Source organism: Ranitomeya variabilis, chromosome 1 (genome assembly GCF_051348905.1).
Source record: "Ranitomeya variabilis isolate aRanVar5 chromosome 1, aRanVar5.hap1, whole genome shotgun sequence".
NCBI lineage: Eukaryota > Metazoa > Chordata > Amphibia > Anura > Dendrobatidae > Ranitomeya > Ranitomeya variabilis.
The window spans coordinates 752079757-752092707 of record NC_135232.1 but is presented as its reverse complement, the minus strand read 5'-3'; the positions used below and the strand labels follow the sequence as shown (position 1 = coordinate 752092707).

Sequence of the window (12951 nt, the reverse complement as noted above, 5' to 3'; positions counted from 1 at the left end):
TCCCAATGTCAGGAGGGTGTCAGTAAGCCTATAGCTGACAATGGTCCATTCTTTAGCCCAGTGCATTGCTCCTGATCTAGGTGCTGAAATTGGCACTGCCCTAGTCCAAGCTGCTGCCACCCGGAAAACCCCAGCATTGTTACTTAAGAAACGGCCTTCCTGAGCTTGCAGGGCGATGGAAAGGGTTAAATCTCGGAGTGACAGCGGTGGATGAGGGAGTGATGTGCAGATGTTGGGACGGATGGAGACTGAGTAGTGTGTTCGGGAAGCCGCCAGCAGGAGGCGCTCGCCCCTACGTTCGGCTGCTGGAATCATCGCTGTTCAGCTTCTCACTCACACCCCAGTTTCCAGCTGAGAGCTCTGCCTGTGTGACTGATCCAGCCTACCGAGGGGCTGGAGATGGCCAGACTGACGGAGAGAGAGGCGAGGAGGCAGCAGCATCCCCCGCAGCAGCAGCAGCAGCCCCGAGCCTGCCCCATGAGCGGCCCCGAGCCCCCTGCTCAGCAGTCAGACAGCATGAAGGACCTGGACGCCATCAAATTGTTTGTGGGGCAAATCCCTCGCAACCTGGAGGAGAAGGACCTGAAGCCTCTCTTCGAGCAGTTCGGCAAGATCTATGAGCTGACAGTGCTGAAGGACCGATACACGGGCATGCACAAAGGTGAGGACTGCACGGTACCCACTCCACACACCTGCTGCCCTGATGTATCCTTCTATCCAGGGGTGTCATACCTGGTGAGGGGCAGTCATACCCGGTGGTATATCCAGGGGCAGTACATACCTGGTGGTACATCCAGGGGCAATATATACCCGGTGGTACATCCAGGGGCAGTCATACCCGGTGGTACATCCAGGGGCAGTACATACCCGGTGGTATATCCAGGGGCAGTCATACCCGGTGGTACATCCAGGGGCAGTCATACCCGGTGGTACATCCAGGGGCAGTCATACCCGGTGGCACATCCAGGGGCAATATATACCCGGTGGTACATCCAGGGGCAGTCATACCTGGTGGTACATCCAGGGGCAGTCATACCCGGTGGCACATCCAGGGGCAGTCATACCCGGTGGTACATCCAGGGGCAGTCATACCCGGTGGCACATCCAGGGGCAGTCATACCCGGTGGTACGTACATCCAGGGACAGTCATACCCAGTGGTATATCCAGGGGCAGTACATACCCAGTGGTACATCCAGGGGCAATACATACCTGGTGGTACATCCAGGGGCAGTCATACCTGGTGGTACATCCAGGGGCAATACATACCTGGTGGTACATCCAGGGGCAGTCATACCTGGTGGTACATCCAGGGACAGTCATACCCAGTGGTATATCCAGGGGCAGTACATACCTAGTGGTACATCCAGGGGCAGTACATACCCGGTGGTACATCCAGGGGCAATACATACCCGGTGGTACATCCAGGGGCAGTCATACCCGGTGGTACATCCAGGGGCAATACATACCCGGTGGTACATCCAGGGGCAGTCATACCCGGTGGTACATCCAGGGGCAGTACATACCCGGTGGTACATCCAGGGGCAGTACATACCCGGTGGTACATCCAGGGGCAATACATACCCGGTGGTACATCCAGGGGCAGTCATACCTGGTGGTACATCCAGGGACAGTCATACCCGGTGGTACATCCAGGGGCAGTACATACCTGGCGGTACATCCAGGGGCAGTACATACCCGGTGGTACATCCAGGGGCAATATATACCCGGTGGTACATCCAGGGGCTGTACATACCCGGTGGTACATCCAGGGGCAGTACATACCCGGTGGTACATCCAGGGGCAATACATACCCGGTGATACATCCAGGGGCAGTCATACCTGGTGGTACATCCAGGGGCAGTACATACCCGGTGGTACATCCAGGGGTAGTACATACCCGGTGGTACATCCAGGGGCAATACATACCCGGTGGTACATCCAGGGGCAGTCATACCCGGTGGTACATCCAGGGGCAGTCATACCCGGTGGCACATCCAGGGGCAATCATACCCGGTGGTACATCAAGGGGCAGTCATACCTGGTGGTACGTACATCCAGGGACAGTCATACCCAGTGGTATATCCAGGGGCAGTACATACCTGTTGGTACATCCAGGGGCAGTACATACCCGGTGGTATATCCAGGGGCAGTACATACCCGGTGGTACATTCAGGGGCAGTACATAACCGGTGGTATATCCAGGGGCAGTACATACCCGGTGGTACATCCAGGGGCAGTACATACCCGGTGGTACATCCAGGGGCAGTCATACCCGGTGGTACATCCGGGGGCAGTCATACCCTGTGGTACATCCGGGGGCAGTCATACCCGGTGGTACATCCAGGGGGCAGTAATACCCGGTGGTACGTACATCCAGGGACAGTCATACCCGGTGGTATATCCAGGGGCATACATACCTGCTGGTACATCCAGGGACAGTCATACCCGGTGGCACATCCAGGGACAGTACATACCCGGTGGTACATCCAGGGACAGTACATACCCTGTGGTACATCCAGATACAGTACATACCCAGTGATACATCCAGGGGCAGTCATATCTGGTGGTACATCTAGGGGCAGTCATACCCGGTGGTACATCCAGGGGCAGTCATACCTGGTGGTACGTACATCCAGGGACAGTCATACCCGGTGGTACATCCAGGAGCACACATATCTGGTGGTACATCCAGGGGCAGTCATACCTGGTGGTACATCCAGGGGCAGTCATACCTGCTGGTACATCCAGGGGCAGTCATACCTGGTGGTACATCCGGGGGCAGTACATATCTGGTGGTACATCCAGGGGTGTACATACCTGCTGGTACATCCAGGGGCAGTCATACCTGGTGGTTCATCCTGGAGCGGTCATGTCTGGTGGTACATCCAGGGGCGTACATATCTGGTGGTACATCCAGGGGCAGCCATACCTGGTGGTACATCCAGGGGCAATCATACATGGTGGTACATCCAGGGGCAGTACATAACAGGTGGTACATCCAGGGGCAGTCATACCTGGTGGTACATCCAGGGGCAGTACATACATGGAGGTACATCCAGGGGCAGTACATATCTGGTGGTACATCCAAGGGTAGTCATACCCGGTGGCACATCCAGGGGCAGTCATACCTGGTGGTATATCCAGGGGCAGTCATACTCGCTGGTATATCCAGGGGCAGTCATACCTGGTGGTATATCCAGGGGCAGTCATACCTGGTGGTGCATCCAGGGGCAGTCATACCCGGTGGCACGTCCAGGGGCAGTCATACCTGGTGGCACATCCAGGGGCAGTCATACCCGGTGGTATATTTAGGGGCAGTCATACCCGGTGGTACATACAGGGGCAGTCATACCCGGTGGCAAATCCAGGGGCAGTACATATCTGATGGTACATCCAGGGGCAGTACATATCTGGTGGTACATCCAGGGGCAGTCATACCCGGTGGTACATCCAGGGGCAGTCATACCCGGTGGCACATCCAGGGGATGTCATACCCGGTGGTATATCCGGGGAAGTACATACGCAGTGGTACATCCAGGGGCAGTGCATACCCGGTGGTACATCCAGGGGCAGTACATACCTGGTGGTACATCCAGGGGCAGTCATACCCGGTGGTATATCCGGGGAAGTACATACGCAGTGGTACATCCAGGGGCAGTCGTACCCGGTGGTACATCCAGGGGCAGTACACCTGGTGGTACATCCAGGGGCAGTCATACCCGGTGGTACATCCAGGGGCAGTACATACCTGGTGGTACATCCAGGGGCAGTACACCTGGTGGTACATCCAGGGGCAGTGCATACCCGGGGGTACATCCAGGGGCAGTACATACCTGGTGGTACATCCAGGGGCAGTCGTACCCGGTGGTACATCCAGGGGCAGTACACCTGGTTGTACATCCAGGGGCAGTCATACCCGGTGGTACATCCAGGAGCAGTCATACCCGGTGGTACATCCAGGGGCAGTCATACCCGGTGGTACATCCAGGGGCAGTACACCTGGTGGTACATCCAGGGGCAGTACATACCCGGTGGTACATCCAGGGGCAGTACATATCTGGTTGCTCATCCAGGAGCAGTACATATCTGATGGCACATCCAGGGGCAGTCACACCCTCTGGAACCTTTAGGGGCAGTCATACCCTGTGGCACATCCAGTGGCAGTCATACCTGGTGGTACATCCAGGGACAATCACACCGTCTTGTACTTTTAGGGGCAGTCATACCTGGTGGCACCTCCATGGCAGTCATACTTGGTTTTACAGTGAGGGGCAGTCACCTGGTAGTACATGCAGAGATATTCATACCTTGTTCATTCAGGGGCATATAAACCTGGTGATAAATTCATTATCATTTATAACTGATGATGCATCCACTGGCAATTATACCTAATAAACCACCTAGGAGCATTCATACCTAGAAGCATATCCTAGTAAAATATCTGGCAGCATTTATACTTTGTGGTTTATCCAGCGGCAACAATACCTGCTAAATTATGTAGGGGCATTCATACCTTACGAGGCACCTTATCATAGGTCCAGGGGCTTTCATCCCCAGCAGTATACCCTGACCATTCACGCCGTACATATGAGTAACATATTCTTCTCGGGATCACATATTCTGTATGACACTCCCTGCCCCATGGGTGAATCTTTAGTTGCTGCCTACCATACTTTTTATTATCATTATGCACCCACTCTTGTACAAGGCTGGTCAACTTGTAAAATTGCACCTTTGCCTTTTCAATCATTTACCATTCCGAATGGAGAATAGGTGAGTTCTATTCCGGAAGCTGCCATCTTTCCATTCTCTCATCCATACGTCCCTCCGTGTTTAGCGATTCTGATTCTGTACAGAAGGACTGCCCCTTCCGCCCACATAATTATCTGTTGATTTTTCTGTCATTTCCATATATTATATAGATGTTTATAATGTGTATGATCTGTATGTATACCCCACTCTTCACATATCAGTCTAATCCCACATTTACCTATACACTGTGTCCCAATTTACCTAAACTTGGGAGAGGAGACTGAATTTCCTCGAATAGTTCATCCCATTCCCTTATTTCCTCTATGTATGTCGTTGCCTTCTTCCCCCTGATCATACAGTATGTGCTGGCCCACCACTCCATGTACGTTTCCTCCGTCTACACACATTCAAGCAACAATTTCCCCTAATCTATACACACATGCCAATATGAACAGCAGCCTTCTTGATTTCTTTATGAGCATATTCCACAAATTGGTGGAAATCCTGAATATACTCTTGCATTCGTTAACCATTTGTTCAGAACGCCTGTATCTTCCTATGGTTGAGATTATTGCTAGTAACACTTTTATTGTATGGTTATTATGTATTTAGAGTCCTATTATGCTTGGTTTTATGGCTTTGCTGTTAATTGATGATATCATTACATATGAAATACATATCCTTGTCGTAAGGGAGGGCCTTTTATTTTCACATAATGAATTTATTGCAATTTATTCCATTTTCCATGCCTAGTAACCCCACAGAAGCTGCCCTTGAGTAAAGCGTTTTTAAGTTGAACTAAACAGTTCCTCTGTACTGTACGTACTGACTGTACTTTTAAGTTGATGTGCTGGAAGCAGGAAAACGGGTAAGCGTAAGGACCTGAGACAACGGCCAAATTGTGAGGGCTAAACAAATGGTCAGAGCATCTCCTAAAGGCTGTTTTGGTACCGGGTGCTCCTGTTATGCAGTGGCTAGTACTTGCCAAAAGTGGCCTAATGTAGGGCAACTGTTGAAGCATTAACAGGGTCATGGGTGCCCAAGGCACCCATAAGAGCTACTGCACACACATTGCTGATAGTTAGGGCAGGCTATGAAGGAAGTGGTTGTGATTGTACTTTTGCCCTCATGGATTGGTTTTATTAGAATAACGTACGGATCTTTGAATTGCTTTAAGAGTGCTGAGTACCTTTTTTGCTACACTTAAGGATTGGAACTCTTCCCATGGACCCGTCTGTTGGCAGTGCCACATATCCTCTATTTTTTATGAAAAGTATCTGACACACGGTGTATGACAGCATTGAAAGACAGATGTCTATACACGGCTCATTGCAACTGTGGATGGGGTGCATTGCCACACACCAGTCAGTGCCAACGCTGACCACTGAACATCGGCTGTTATGGTATTGTGAGCATGAAATCTGGACCATGCAGTGAATAAAGATATTGTCTTCAGTATTGGGAACAGCCAAGTATATTTTTACCTAGTTTAGACATCATCAAGCTGGATTATGTGGGGGATGCCATCTGGTGGAGACACTAATGCTTTGGGAACCCTTTGTCCTGCCATTCATGTGGAACGTACTTTGGCTCATACAGCACCCACTTCCTAACCATTGTTGCAGACCAAGTATGTCCATTCATGACAAAGGTATTCCCATATGGTAGGGGTTAGAAGTAAGGCTTAAAAAAAATTGTTCAGGAATGTTTTAAGCAGCGTTAGAAAGAGTTCAAGTTGTTGACCAGGCCTTCAAATTTCCCAGATCTCACTCCGAACAAGCATCTGTAGAATGTGCTGGAAAGCATGTCTGATCCATGGAGACCCAACCTGCCAACTAATTGAACTTTTATGATCTGCTGTTAATGTCTTGGTGCCATATACCTCCTTCAGAGGTACAGTCCATGCCTCGATGAGTCCCAGCTGTTTTGTTGGTAGAGGAGGACCTAACGTTATGGCTCATTAGTGTATTGTCTTCCTTTTTAGACGCTCTCCCCGACACACTTGCTTGACTACTAACCCGTCACTTACAGTATTTTTACTCCATCCATCAGTGTTGATAGAACAAAGCCTTAAAGATTTATTTCCCTTTATTTTACTAATCAATAGCTTGTTCTTTCCCTACCTCCTCACTGCTGTCGCCAGGTATACGTTACTCTTTTCCTAATAAGACTGCTGGGATCACACAGGTGGATTTAGGGCAGTTTTCTTACTGCAGGAGTCAGATGCTTATTTTGCTGTGAGTTTCTTCAGTAATTAGAGAATATATTGCATTTTTCTCATCACATTCTCTAGGTGTGGCAAATGCACCATCCTAGCCTTCTCCCTTTATTGTGTTACTGTACTCACTAAATTATCACTTTTCCATGGCTCATTTTTCATGCCCCTTTTATTTACCCTCATATTAATCGCAGTTGTGGAGACTTCACCCCGCATCCCTCCATGAGCGTTCTAATACTTCCTCCTATCATAAAGCTCTTCCCAAAAGTATAAAAATGACTGATGAAGGAAAACCCAGCAAAAATGTTTGGATTGCATTGTCCTACATGTGATTTCCCTGGGCAAGAGTGAAGTAATGCTATAATAGTATACATTGCTTCGAATAGAGATGGCAATTATCAGTAATTATCATTAACAGCTATTACCTCTAATTGTTACATCAATGGGCAGCGGTATTGCCTCCTAGTTGTCTTCTTACTTCACCTCACCCACCATGGCCGCTTAGTGTTTCTGTGCTACTGTATATAATATATTTCTAATCTCTGCATCATGCAAATAGTGTGTTACTGGACTTTCACTGGCCAATTTAACAAAAGGCGGAGAGTTACCGGACTCCACAACGAACCAGCCAAGAGATGTATTACATATTTGTAAGTGCATGTGACATCAGAGCAGGTCCCACGCCTGACTGTTATGTATTTGCCCATGGAAAGCTATATGGACAAGATGTAAAGCCCAAAAAGGGGGACCATGTCCCCCACATGTACAGAGTACAAGGAACCAAAGCAAAGCCGAAGACACGGGACGCCACACCTGTTGGTATAAGCGTAGGTACACATTCACACTGAGTCCATTAACAGACAAAACCAAGTACTTAGCACCCTGTGTTATTTGCATGTATTATTACTATTGATTTACTGACTTATTGCAGGGTATTTGTTCATTGTTTTTATCATAGTTTTTTTTTTGTTTGTTTTTTTTATGTCAGCAATTGTGGACAGAGTTTAGGATGATTCATCATTTGCAATTTTTCAAAATGTTGCAAATGTTGTCGCTAATATTCTCCAGTCCACATTGTAGTAATTGTATGAATGATTGTTATTTTGCAACATTTTCGCAGAACATGCAACTGTTTTGACAAAAAAGTCACAAAAAAAGTTAAAGAAAAAAGTTAAAGAGTATCTTTTTAACAAAATTTGGATGGGTTTATTGCTAAAGAATGTCAGCAGATGCCACTATACAAATGCAGTGACATTAAATAATTGCAAATTATGAATCTGTCCCTTACATATATATATATTCATCACATTTTCTTACTGCAAGTTATGCTGGTCATTAGGGCAACAATAAAAGGACTGAGATTTGAGGCAAATTTAGTTTTCTATATAAGACACATTGCCCAGCTTTGCCTTATCGTAATTATACTAAGGCCGGTGACGCACTAGTGTTTAAAAATTTGGTCTGATTGTGATCCAGAAAAGTCGGAGGAGTGTCATGCAAGTGGCAATTTCATGCGAGTACAGTGATTTTTCTCACCTAGCATCCAAATGATACGGGAATGCAATCCATATTCAATGCAATTTTATCACTAGCTTAATTCTATATGTCATTTCAAGATTTTTCAAAGTTTTCAAAGGAAATATTCTTCAATACATATATAGATTAGATACAGGTGATTCTCATAAAATTAGAATATCATCAAAAAGATAATTTATTTTCGTTCTTCAATACAAAAAGTAAATCTCATATATTATATAGAGCCATTACAAACAGAGTGATCTATTTCAAGTGTTTATTTCTGTTAATACTGATAATTATGGCTTACAGCCAATGAATACTTTATTACACCAGCTTGAAAAATTATTTTAAAATCGGAAATGATGACCCACTGAAATGTATGTTCAGTAATTGATTGGGGCTTCTTTTGCATCAATTACTGCATCAATGTGTCGTTTCATGTAGGCAATCAGCCTGTGGCACAGCTGAGGTGTTATGGAAGCCCAGGTTGCTTTGATAGCAGCCTTCAGCTTGTCTGCTTTGTTGTACAGTGGACCAACAGCAGCAGATGACATGGCTCCCCAAACCATCACTGATTGTGGAAACTTCACACTAGAGCAGCTTGGATTGTGGCCTCTCCACTCTTCTTCCAGACTCTGGGACCTTGATTTCCAAATTAAATGCAAAATTTACTTTCATCTGAAAACAGCACCTTGAACCACTGAACAACAGTTCAGTTCTTTTTCTCCTTGGCCCAGGTAAGACACTCCTGGTGTTGTCTATTGGTCATGAGTGGCTTGACATAAGGAATGCAACACTTGTAGCCCATGTCCTGGATACATCTGTGTGTGGTGGCTCTTGAACAATGACCTCAGCAGCAGTCCACTCACTTTTCTTAACAATCCTTTCAAGGCTGTGGTTATCTCAGTTGATTGTGCACCTTTTTCTACTACACTTTTTCCTTCCACTCAACTTTCCATTAATATGCTTGGATACAGCACTCTGTGAACAGCCAGCTTCTTTAGCAATGACCTTTGGTGGCTTACCCTCCTTGTGGAGTGTGTCAATGACTGCCTTCTGGACATCTGTCAAATCAGCAGTCTTCCCCATGATTGTGGGGCCTACTGAAGCAGCCTAAGGGACATGTTTTAATGCTTAGGAAGCCTTTCCAGGTGTTTTTTGTTAATTATTCGAATTTACTGAGATAATGACTTTTGGGTTTTCATTGACTGTAAGCCATAATCATCAACATTAACAGAAATAAACACTTGAAATAGATCACTCTGTTTGTAATTACTCTATATCATATATGAGTTTCACTTTTTGTATTGAAGTACTGAAATAAATTAACTTTTTGATGATATTCTAATTTTGTGAGAAGCACCAGTAGATAGATACTGTAGTTATAAATAGATATAAAGATGTCAGTGAGATGTATAAGTACAGTGCTTGTGTAGCTTACTGATAAATGATTGATAAATATGATTGATAAATAAATACATATTTGAAGAAAAAAGCGTGGTATCCCCCAAAATTTTATCAACCAGCAGAGGGAAAACGGACATTCTGGGTGCTGATGTTTATAGCCTGGGAAGGGTAATACTCATGGAGCTTCCCAGGCTATTAATATCAGCTCACAGTTGTGAGCCTTTACTGGTTAATAAAATGGGGACCCCCCAAAAAATGACATAGGGTCCCCCTTTAATTAATAAACAGCAAAGGCTAGGCAAACAGCTGCGGGCTGATATTACTAGCCAAGGAAGGGGCTATGGATATTGGCCTCCTCCCAGACTAAAAACATCAGCTCTCAGCCACCCCAGAAAAGGCACATCCATAATATTCACCAATTATGGTGCTTATATATAAAATGAGATTGTGTTAGGCACCGGGATTCTCCCTCTGCAGAGGATGGATTCCAAGCCTTGTCTCCTTCTGCGGTCTCCCATTCTTTTCCAACCGCAGTCTCAGCGTCTTGCTCAGACTCATGCTGTTCGTCTAGTTACAGCTGGCTCTCCAGTTACAGCTATAGTAACTAGCAATAGGCGTCAGCGAGCAGATGTTCCTGGATCTAAGTCCAGAAATCTCTCCACTGAGCATGCTTGTGAGGTGACCTCTCATTGGTGGTCGGTAGTCAGTTGCTCAGGTCCTGTGCCGGCTCCGGATTGGCCCTCGAGCAAGGTCCTGTCTGATTGGCATAATCTATAAAAGGTTCTTTGGCGCGCCTGTTGGTGCGCTAAGATCATTTATGTTCATGCGTGTGTGGAACTCTATGGTAGTGTGGACTTGTTTGAGTGTGCTCAGGGCAGGCGTATAGTCTTTAGAATTCCAGCTTCTCCGGAGAGGAGTTTGTGCATGTGCTCAGGGAGGGCGTATAGCCCATAGAATTCTGACACCTCCGGAGAGGAGTTCGTATGAGTGCATCCGTTGTGACTGTGTCCACTACATGTTCCCTTGCCCCTGAGAGGGTAGCGCTCACCTGTGAAGCAACAGGGTAATTCACCTAGGGCCATTTTCCACTGCGTGGCAACTAGCTGAGCCATATTGATACTGCCCCTCTGTGAAGCTAACAGAGCTGGGTAATTGCTTTCTGTGACACACAGGGTGACGTTTAACCCTGTGTGCTTTCAAGATCGCTTGCCGCACGCTTCCACCATTGTTCTTTAGCTGCGGTTTCACATCTCCGCATGGTGGACCATGAGTTGCGATCGCACTTCATCTTTATTTATATTTGGTGCGATCTGCCAACCCTAACAGATTGTCAGCTCACCTCCTCCTCTGGTTAATGTGTCCTCCAGACTGCACAGATCCACTGGGTGAAGGTTGGTATGCATCAAATAGTTAACATCCAGCGCCTCTTTGGACGAATGATCCCAGGAAATCCAAGGTTTCTTAAAACATCTATTTATTTCTTCATATTAAAAACAGGTAGCAAAAAAGGTCAGGCAGTTTGGATACACTCATGTTTTTTAAAAAAAGGCATGGAGTTGCCAACTCCATGACTAAGACCTGCCTGGGTCGAAACATGTTGGTTTCCATGCCTATTTTTTAAATCATGAGTGTATCCAAACTGCCTGACCTTTTTTGTTACCTGTTTTTAATATGAATAAATAAATAGATGTTTTAAGAAACCTTGGATTTCCTGGGATCATTCGTCCAAAGAGGCGCTGGATGTTAACTATTTAATTCTGGTGCTTAGCCTCACTCTTTTGCCCTGGTGCATTAGCCATAATCATATTGTAAATAAAAAACACCCTGAATAAAGTCCTTTATTTGAAATAACACTGACGCCTTTTTTTTAATTAACCCATTATCTACCAATGTCCTTTTTTTGGGACGCCTAATCTTTAGCTTCTAGCAACTAAGATTTTATAATTTTTATAATTAGGTCCAATTTTTTGTGTTGTGTTTGTAAAATGAATGTTTTCAAAATAGGAAATCATGTCATTGTCATTTTTAATTGAATATTAGGATGCCCTTTTCTGAAAAATCCGTACTTGTAAAAAGTTTAATTTGGCAAGTAATGGGTCAATAAAAATAAAAAAGCAAAAATAAAAAACTCACCTTGGCACCTAATCTACTGAAGCCCATGTCACCTGTGAAAGAATTAAAATAATAAAAATCATATCCCTTACCTGTCCCTGATGTGAAGATAATCCTCCAATGCCCATGACCCCTCTAAAAGAGTAAAAAAATAACCATAGTCTTTACCTCTCCAACAAAAAGATAATAAGCCATTTGTCCCTTGATGAGTCTAGAAAGTAATTACGCCCCCTGTGTGCACGTTTGACAGTCACAATACCCTGTGTGTCCCTCTAAAAATAATTATTTTTAAGTACCCACTTAAGTGCACAGCATGATTTGCCCACAGCTCCCCATGCGCAGTATGATGGGCCCAGAGCCAACATAGTAATACCCACTACTGTGCCCCTTACAAAGAAATATGCCTCCTTTGTGCCCTCTACATGATAAATATACCCCTTAGAAAATATTAATGCCCTGTGCACGAGCCCTAGAAAACAGTGCCAACATTTTTCCCACTAGAAAGTAATTATGCCCCCTGTGTGCAAGTTTGACAGTCACATTACCCTGTGTGTCCTTCTAAAAATAATGCTTCTTAAGTGCCTATTTAACATTTCATAATGTCCCCCCATTTACAGTAATGATATCCTTTGAATCCCCCTCACAGTTATGATGGGCCCACAGCTCCCCTATGTACACTAGAATGGGCCAACAGCTGCCTTATGTACAGTATGATTTGCCCACAGCTCCACCATGCACAGTATGATTTGCCGACAGCTCCACCATGCACAGTATGATGGGCCCACAACTTCCCTATGCACTGTACGATGGACCCACAGCTCTGCTATGACAGTATGATGGGCCTACAGCTCCTCTATGCACAGTACCATGAGCCCACAGCTTCCCTGTGCACAGTATTATGGGACCACAGCTTCCCTATGCACAGTATGATGGGCTCACAGAT

General features: G+C 45.9%; 1 protein-coding gene across 2 annotated transcripts in view; it reads left to right on the top strand.

The window, feature by feature from the left end:
* The first annotated feature begins 317 nt into the window (after positions 1-317).
* CELF5 (CUGBP Elav-like family member 5) overlaps positions 318-12951 on the top strand; it is a 179560-nt gene continuing 166926 nt past the window's right edge. Inside the window, exon 1 of one of the 2 annotated variants that reach the window (XM_077270656.1) lies at positions 318-661. In XM_077270656.1, coding sequence (XP_077126771.1) covers positions 400-661 — 262 coding nt within the window. In that variant the 5' untranslated portion in view covers positions 318-399. The remainder of the gene's footprint in view (positions 662-12951) is intronic. The other variant, XM_077270665.1, reaches the window with a different exon arrangement.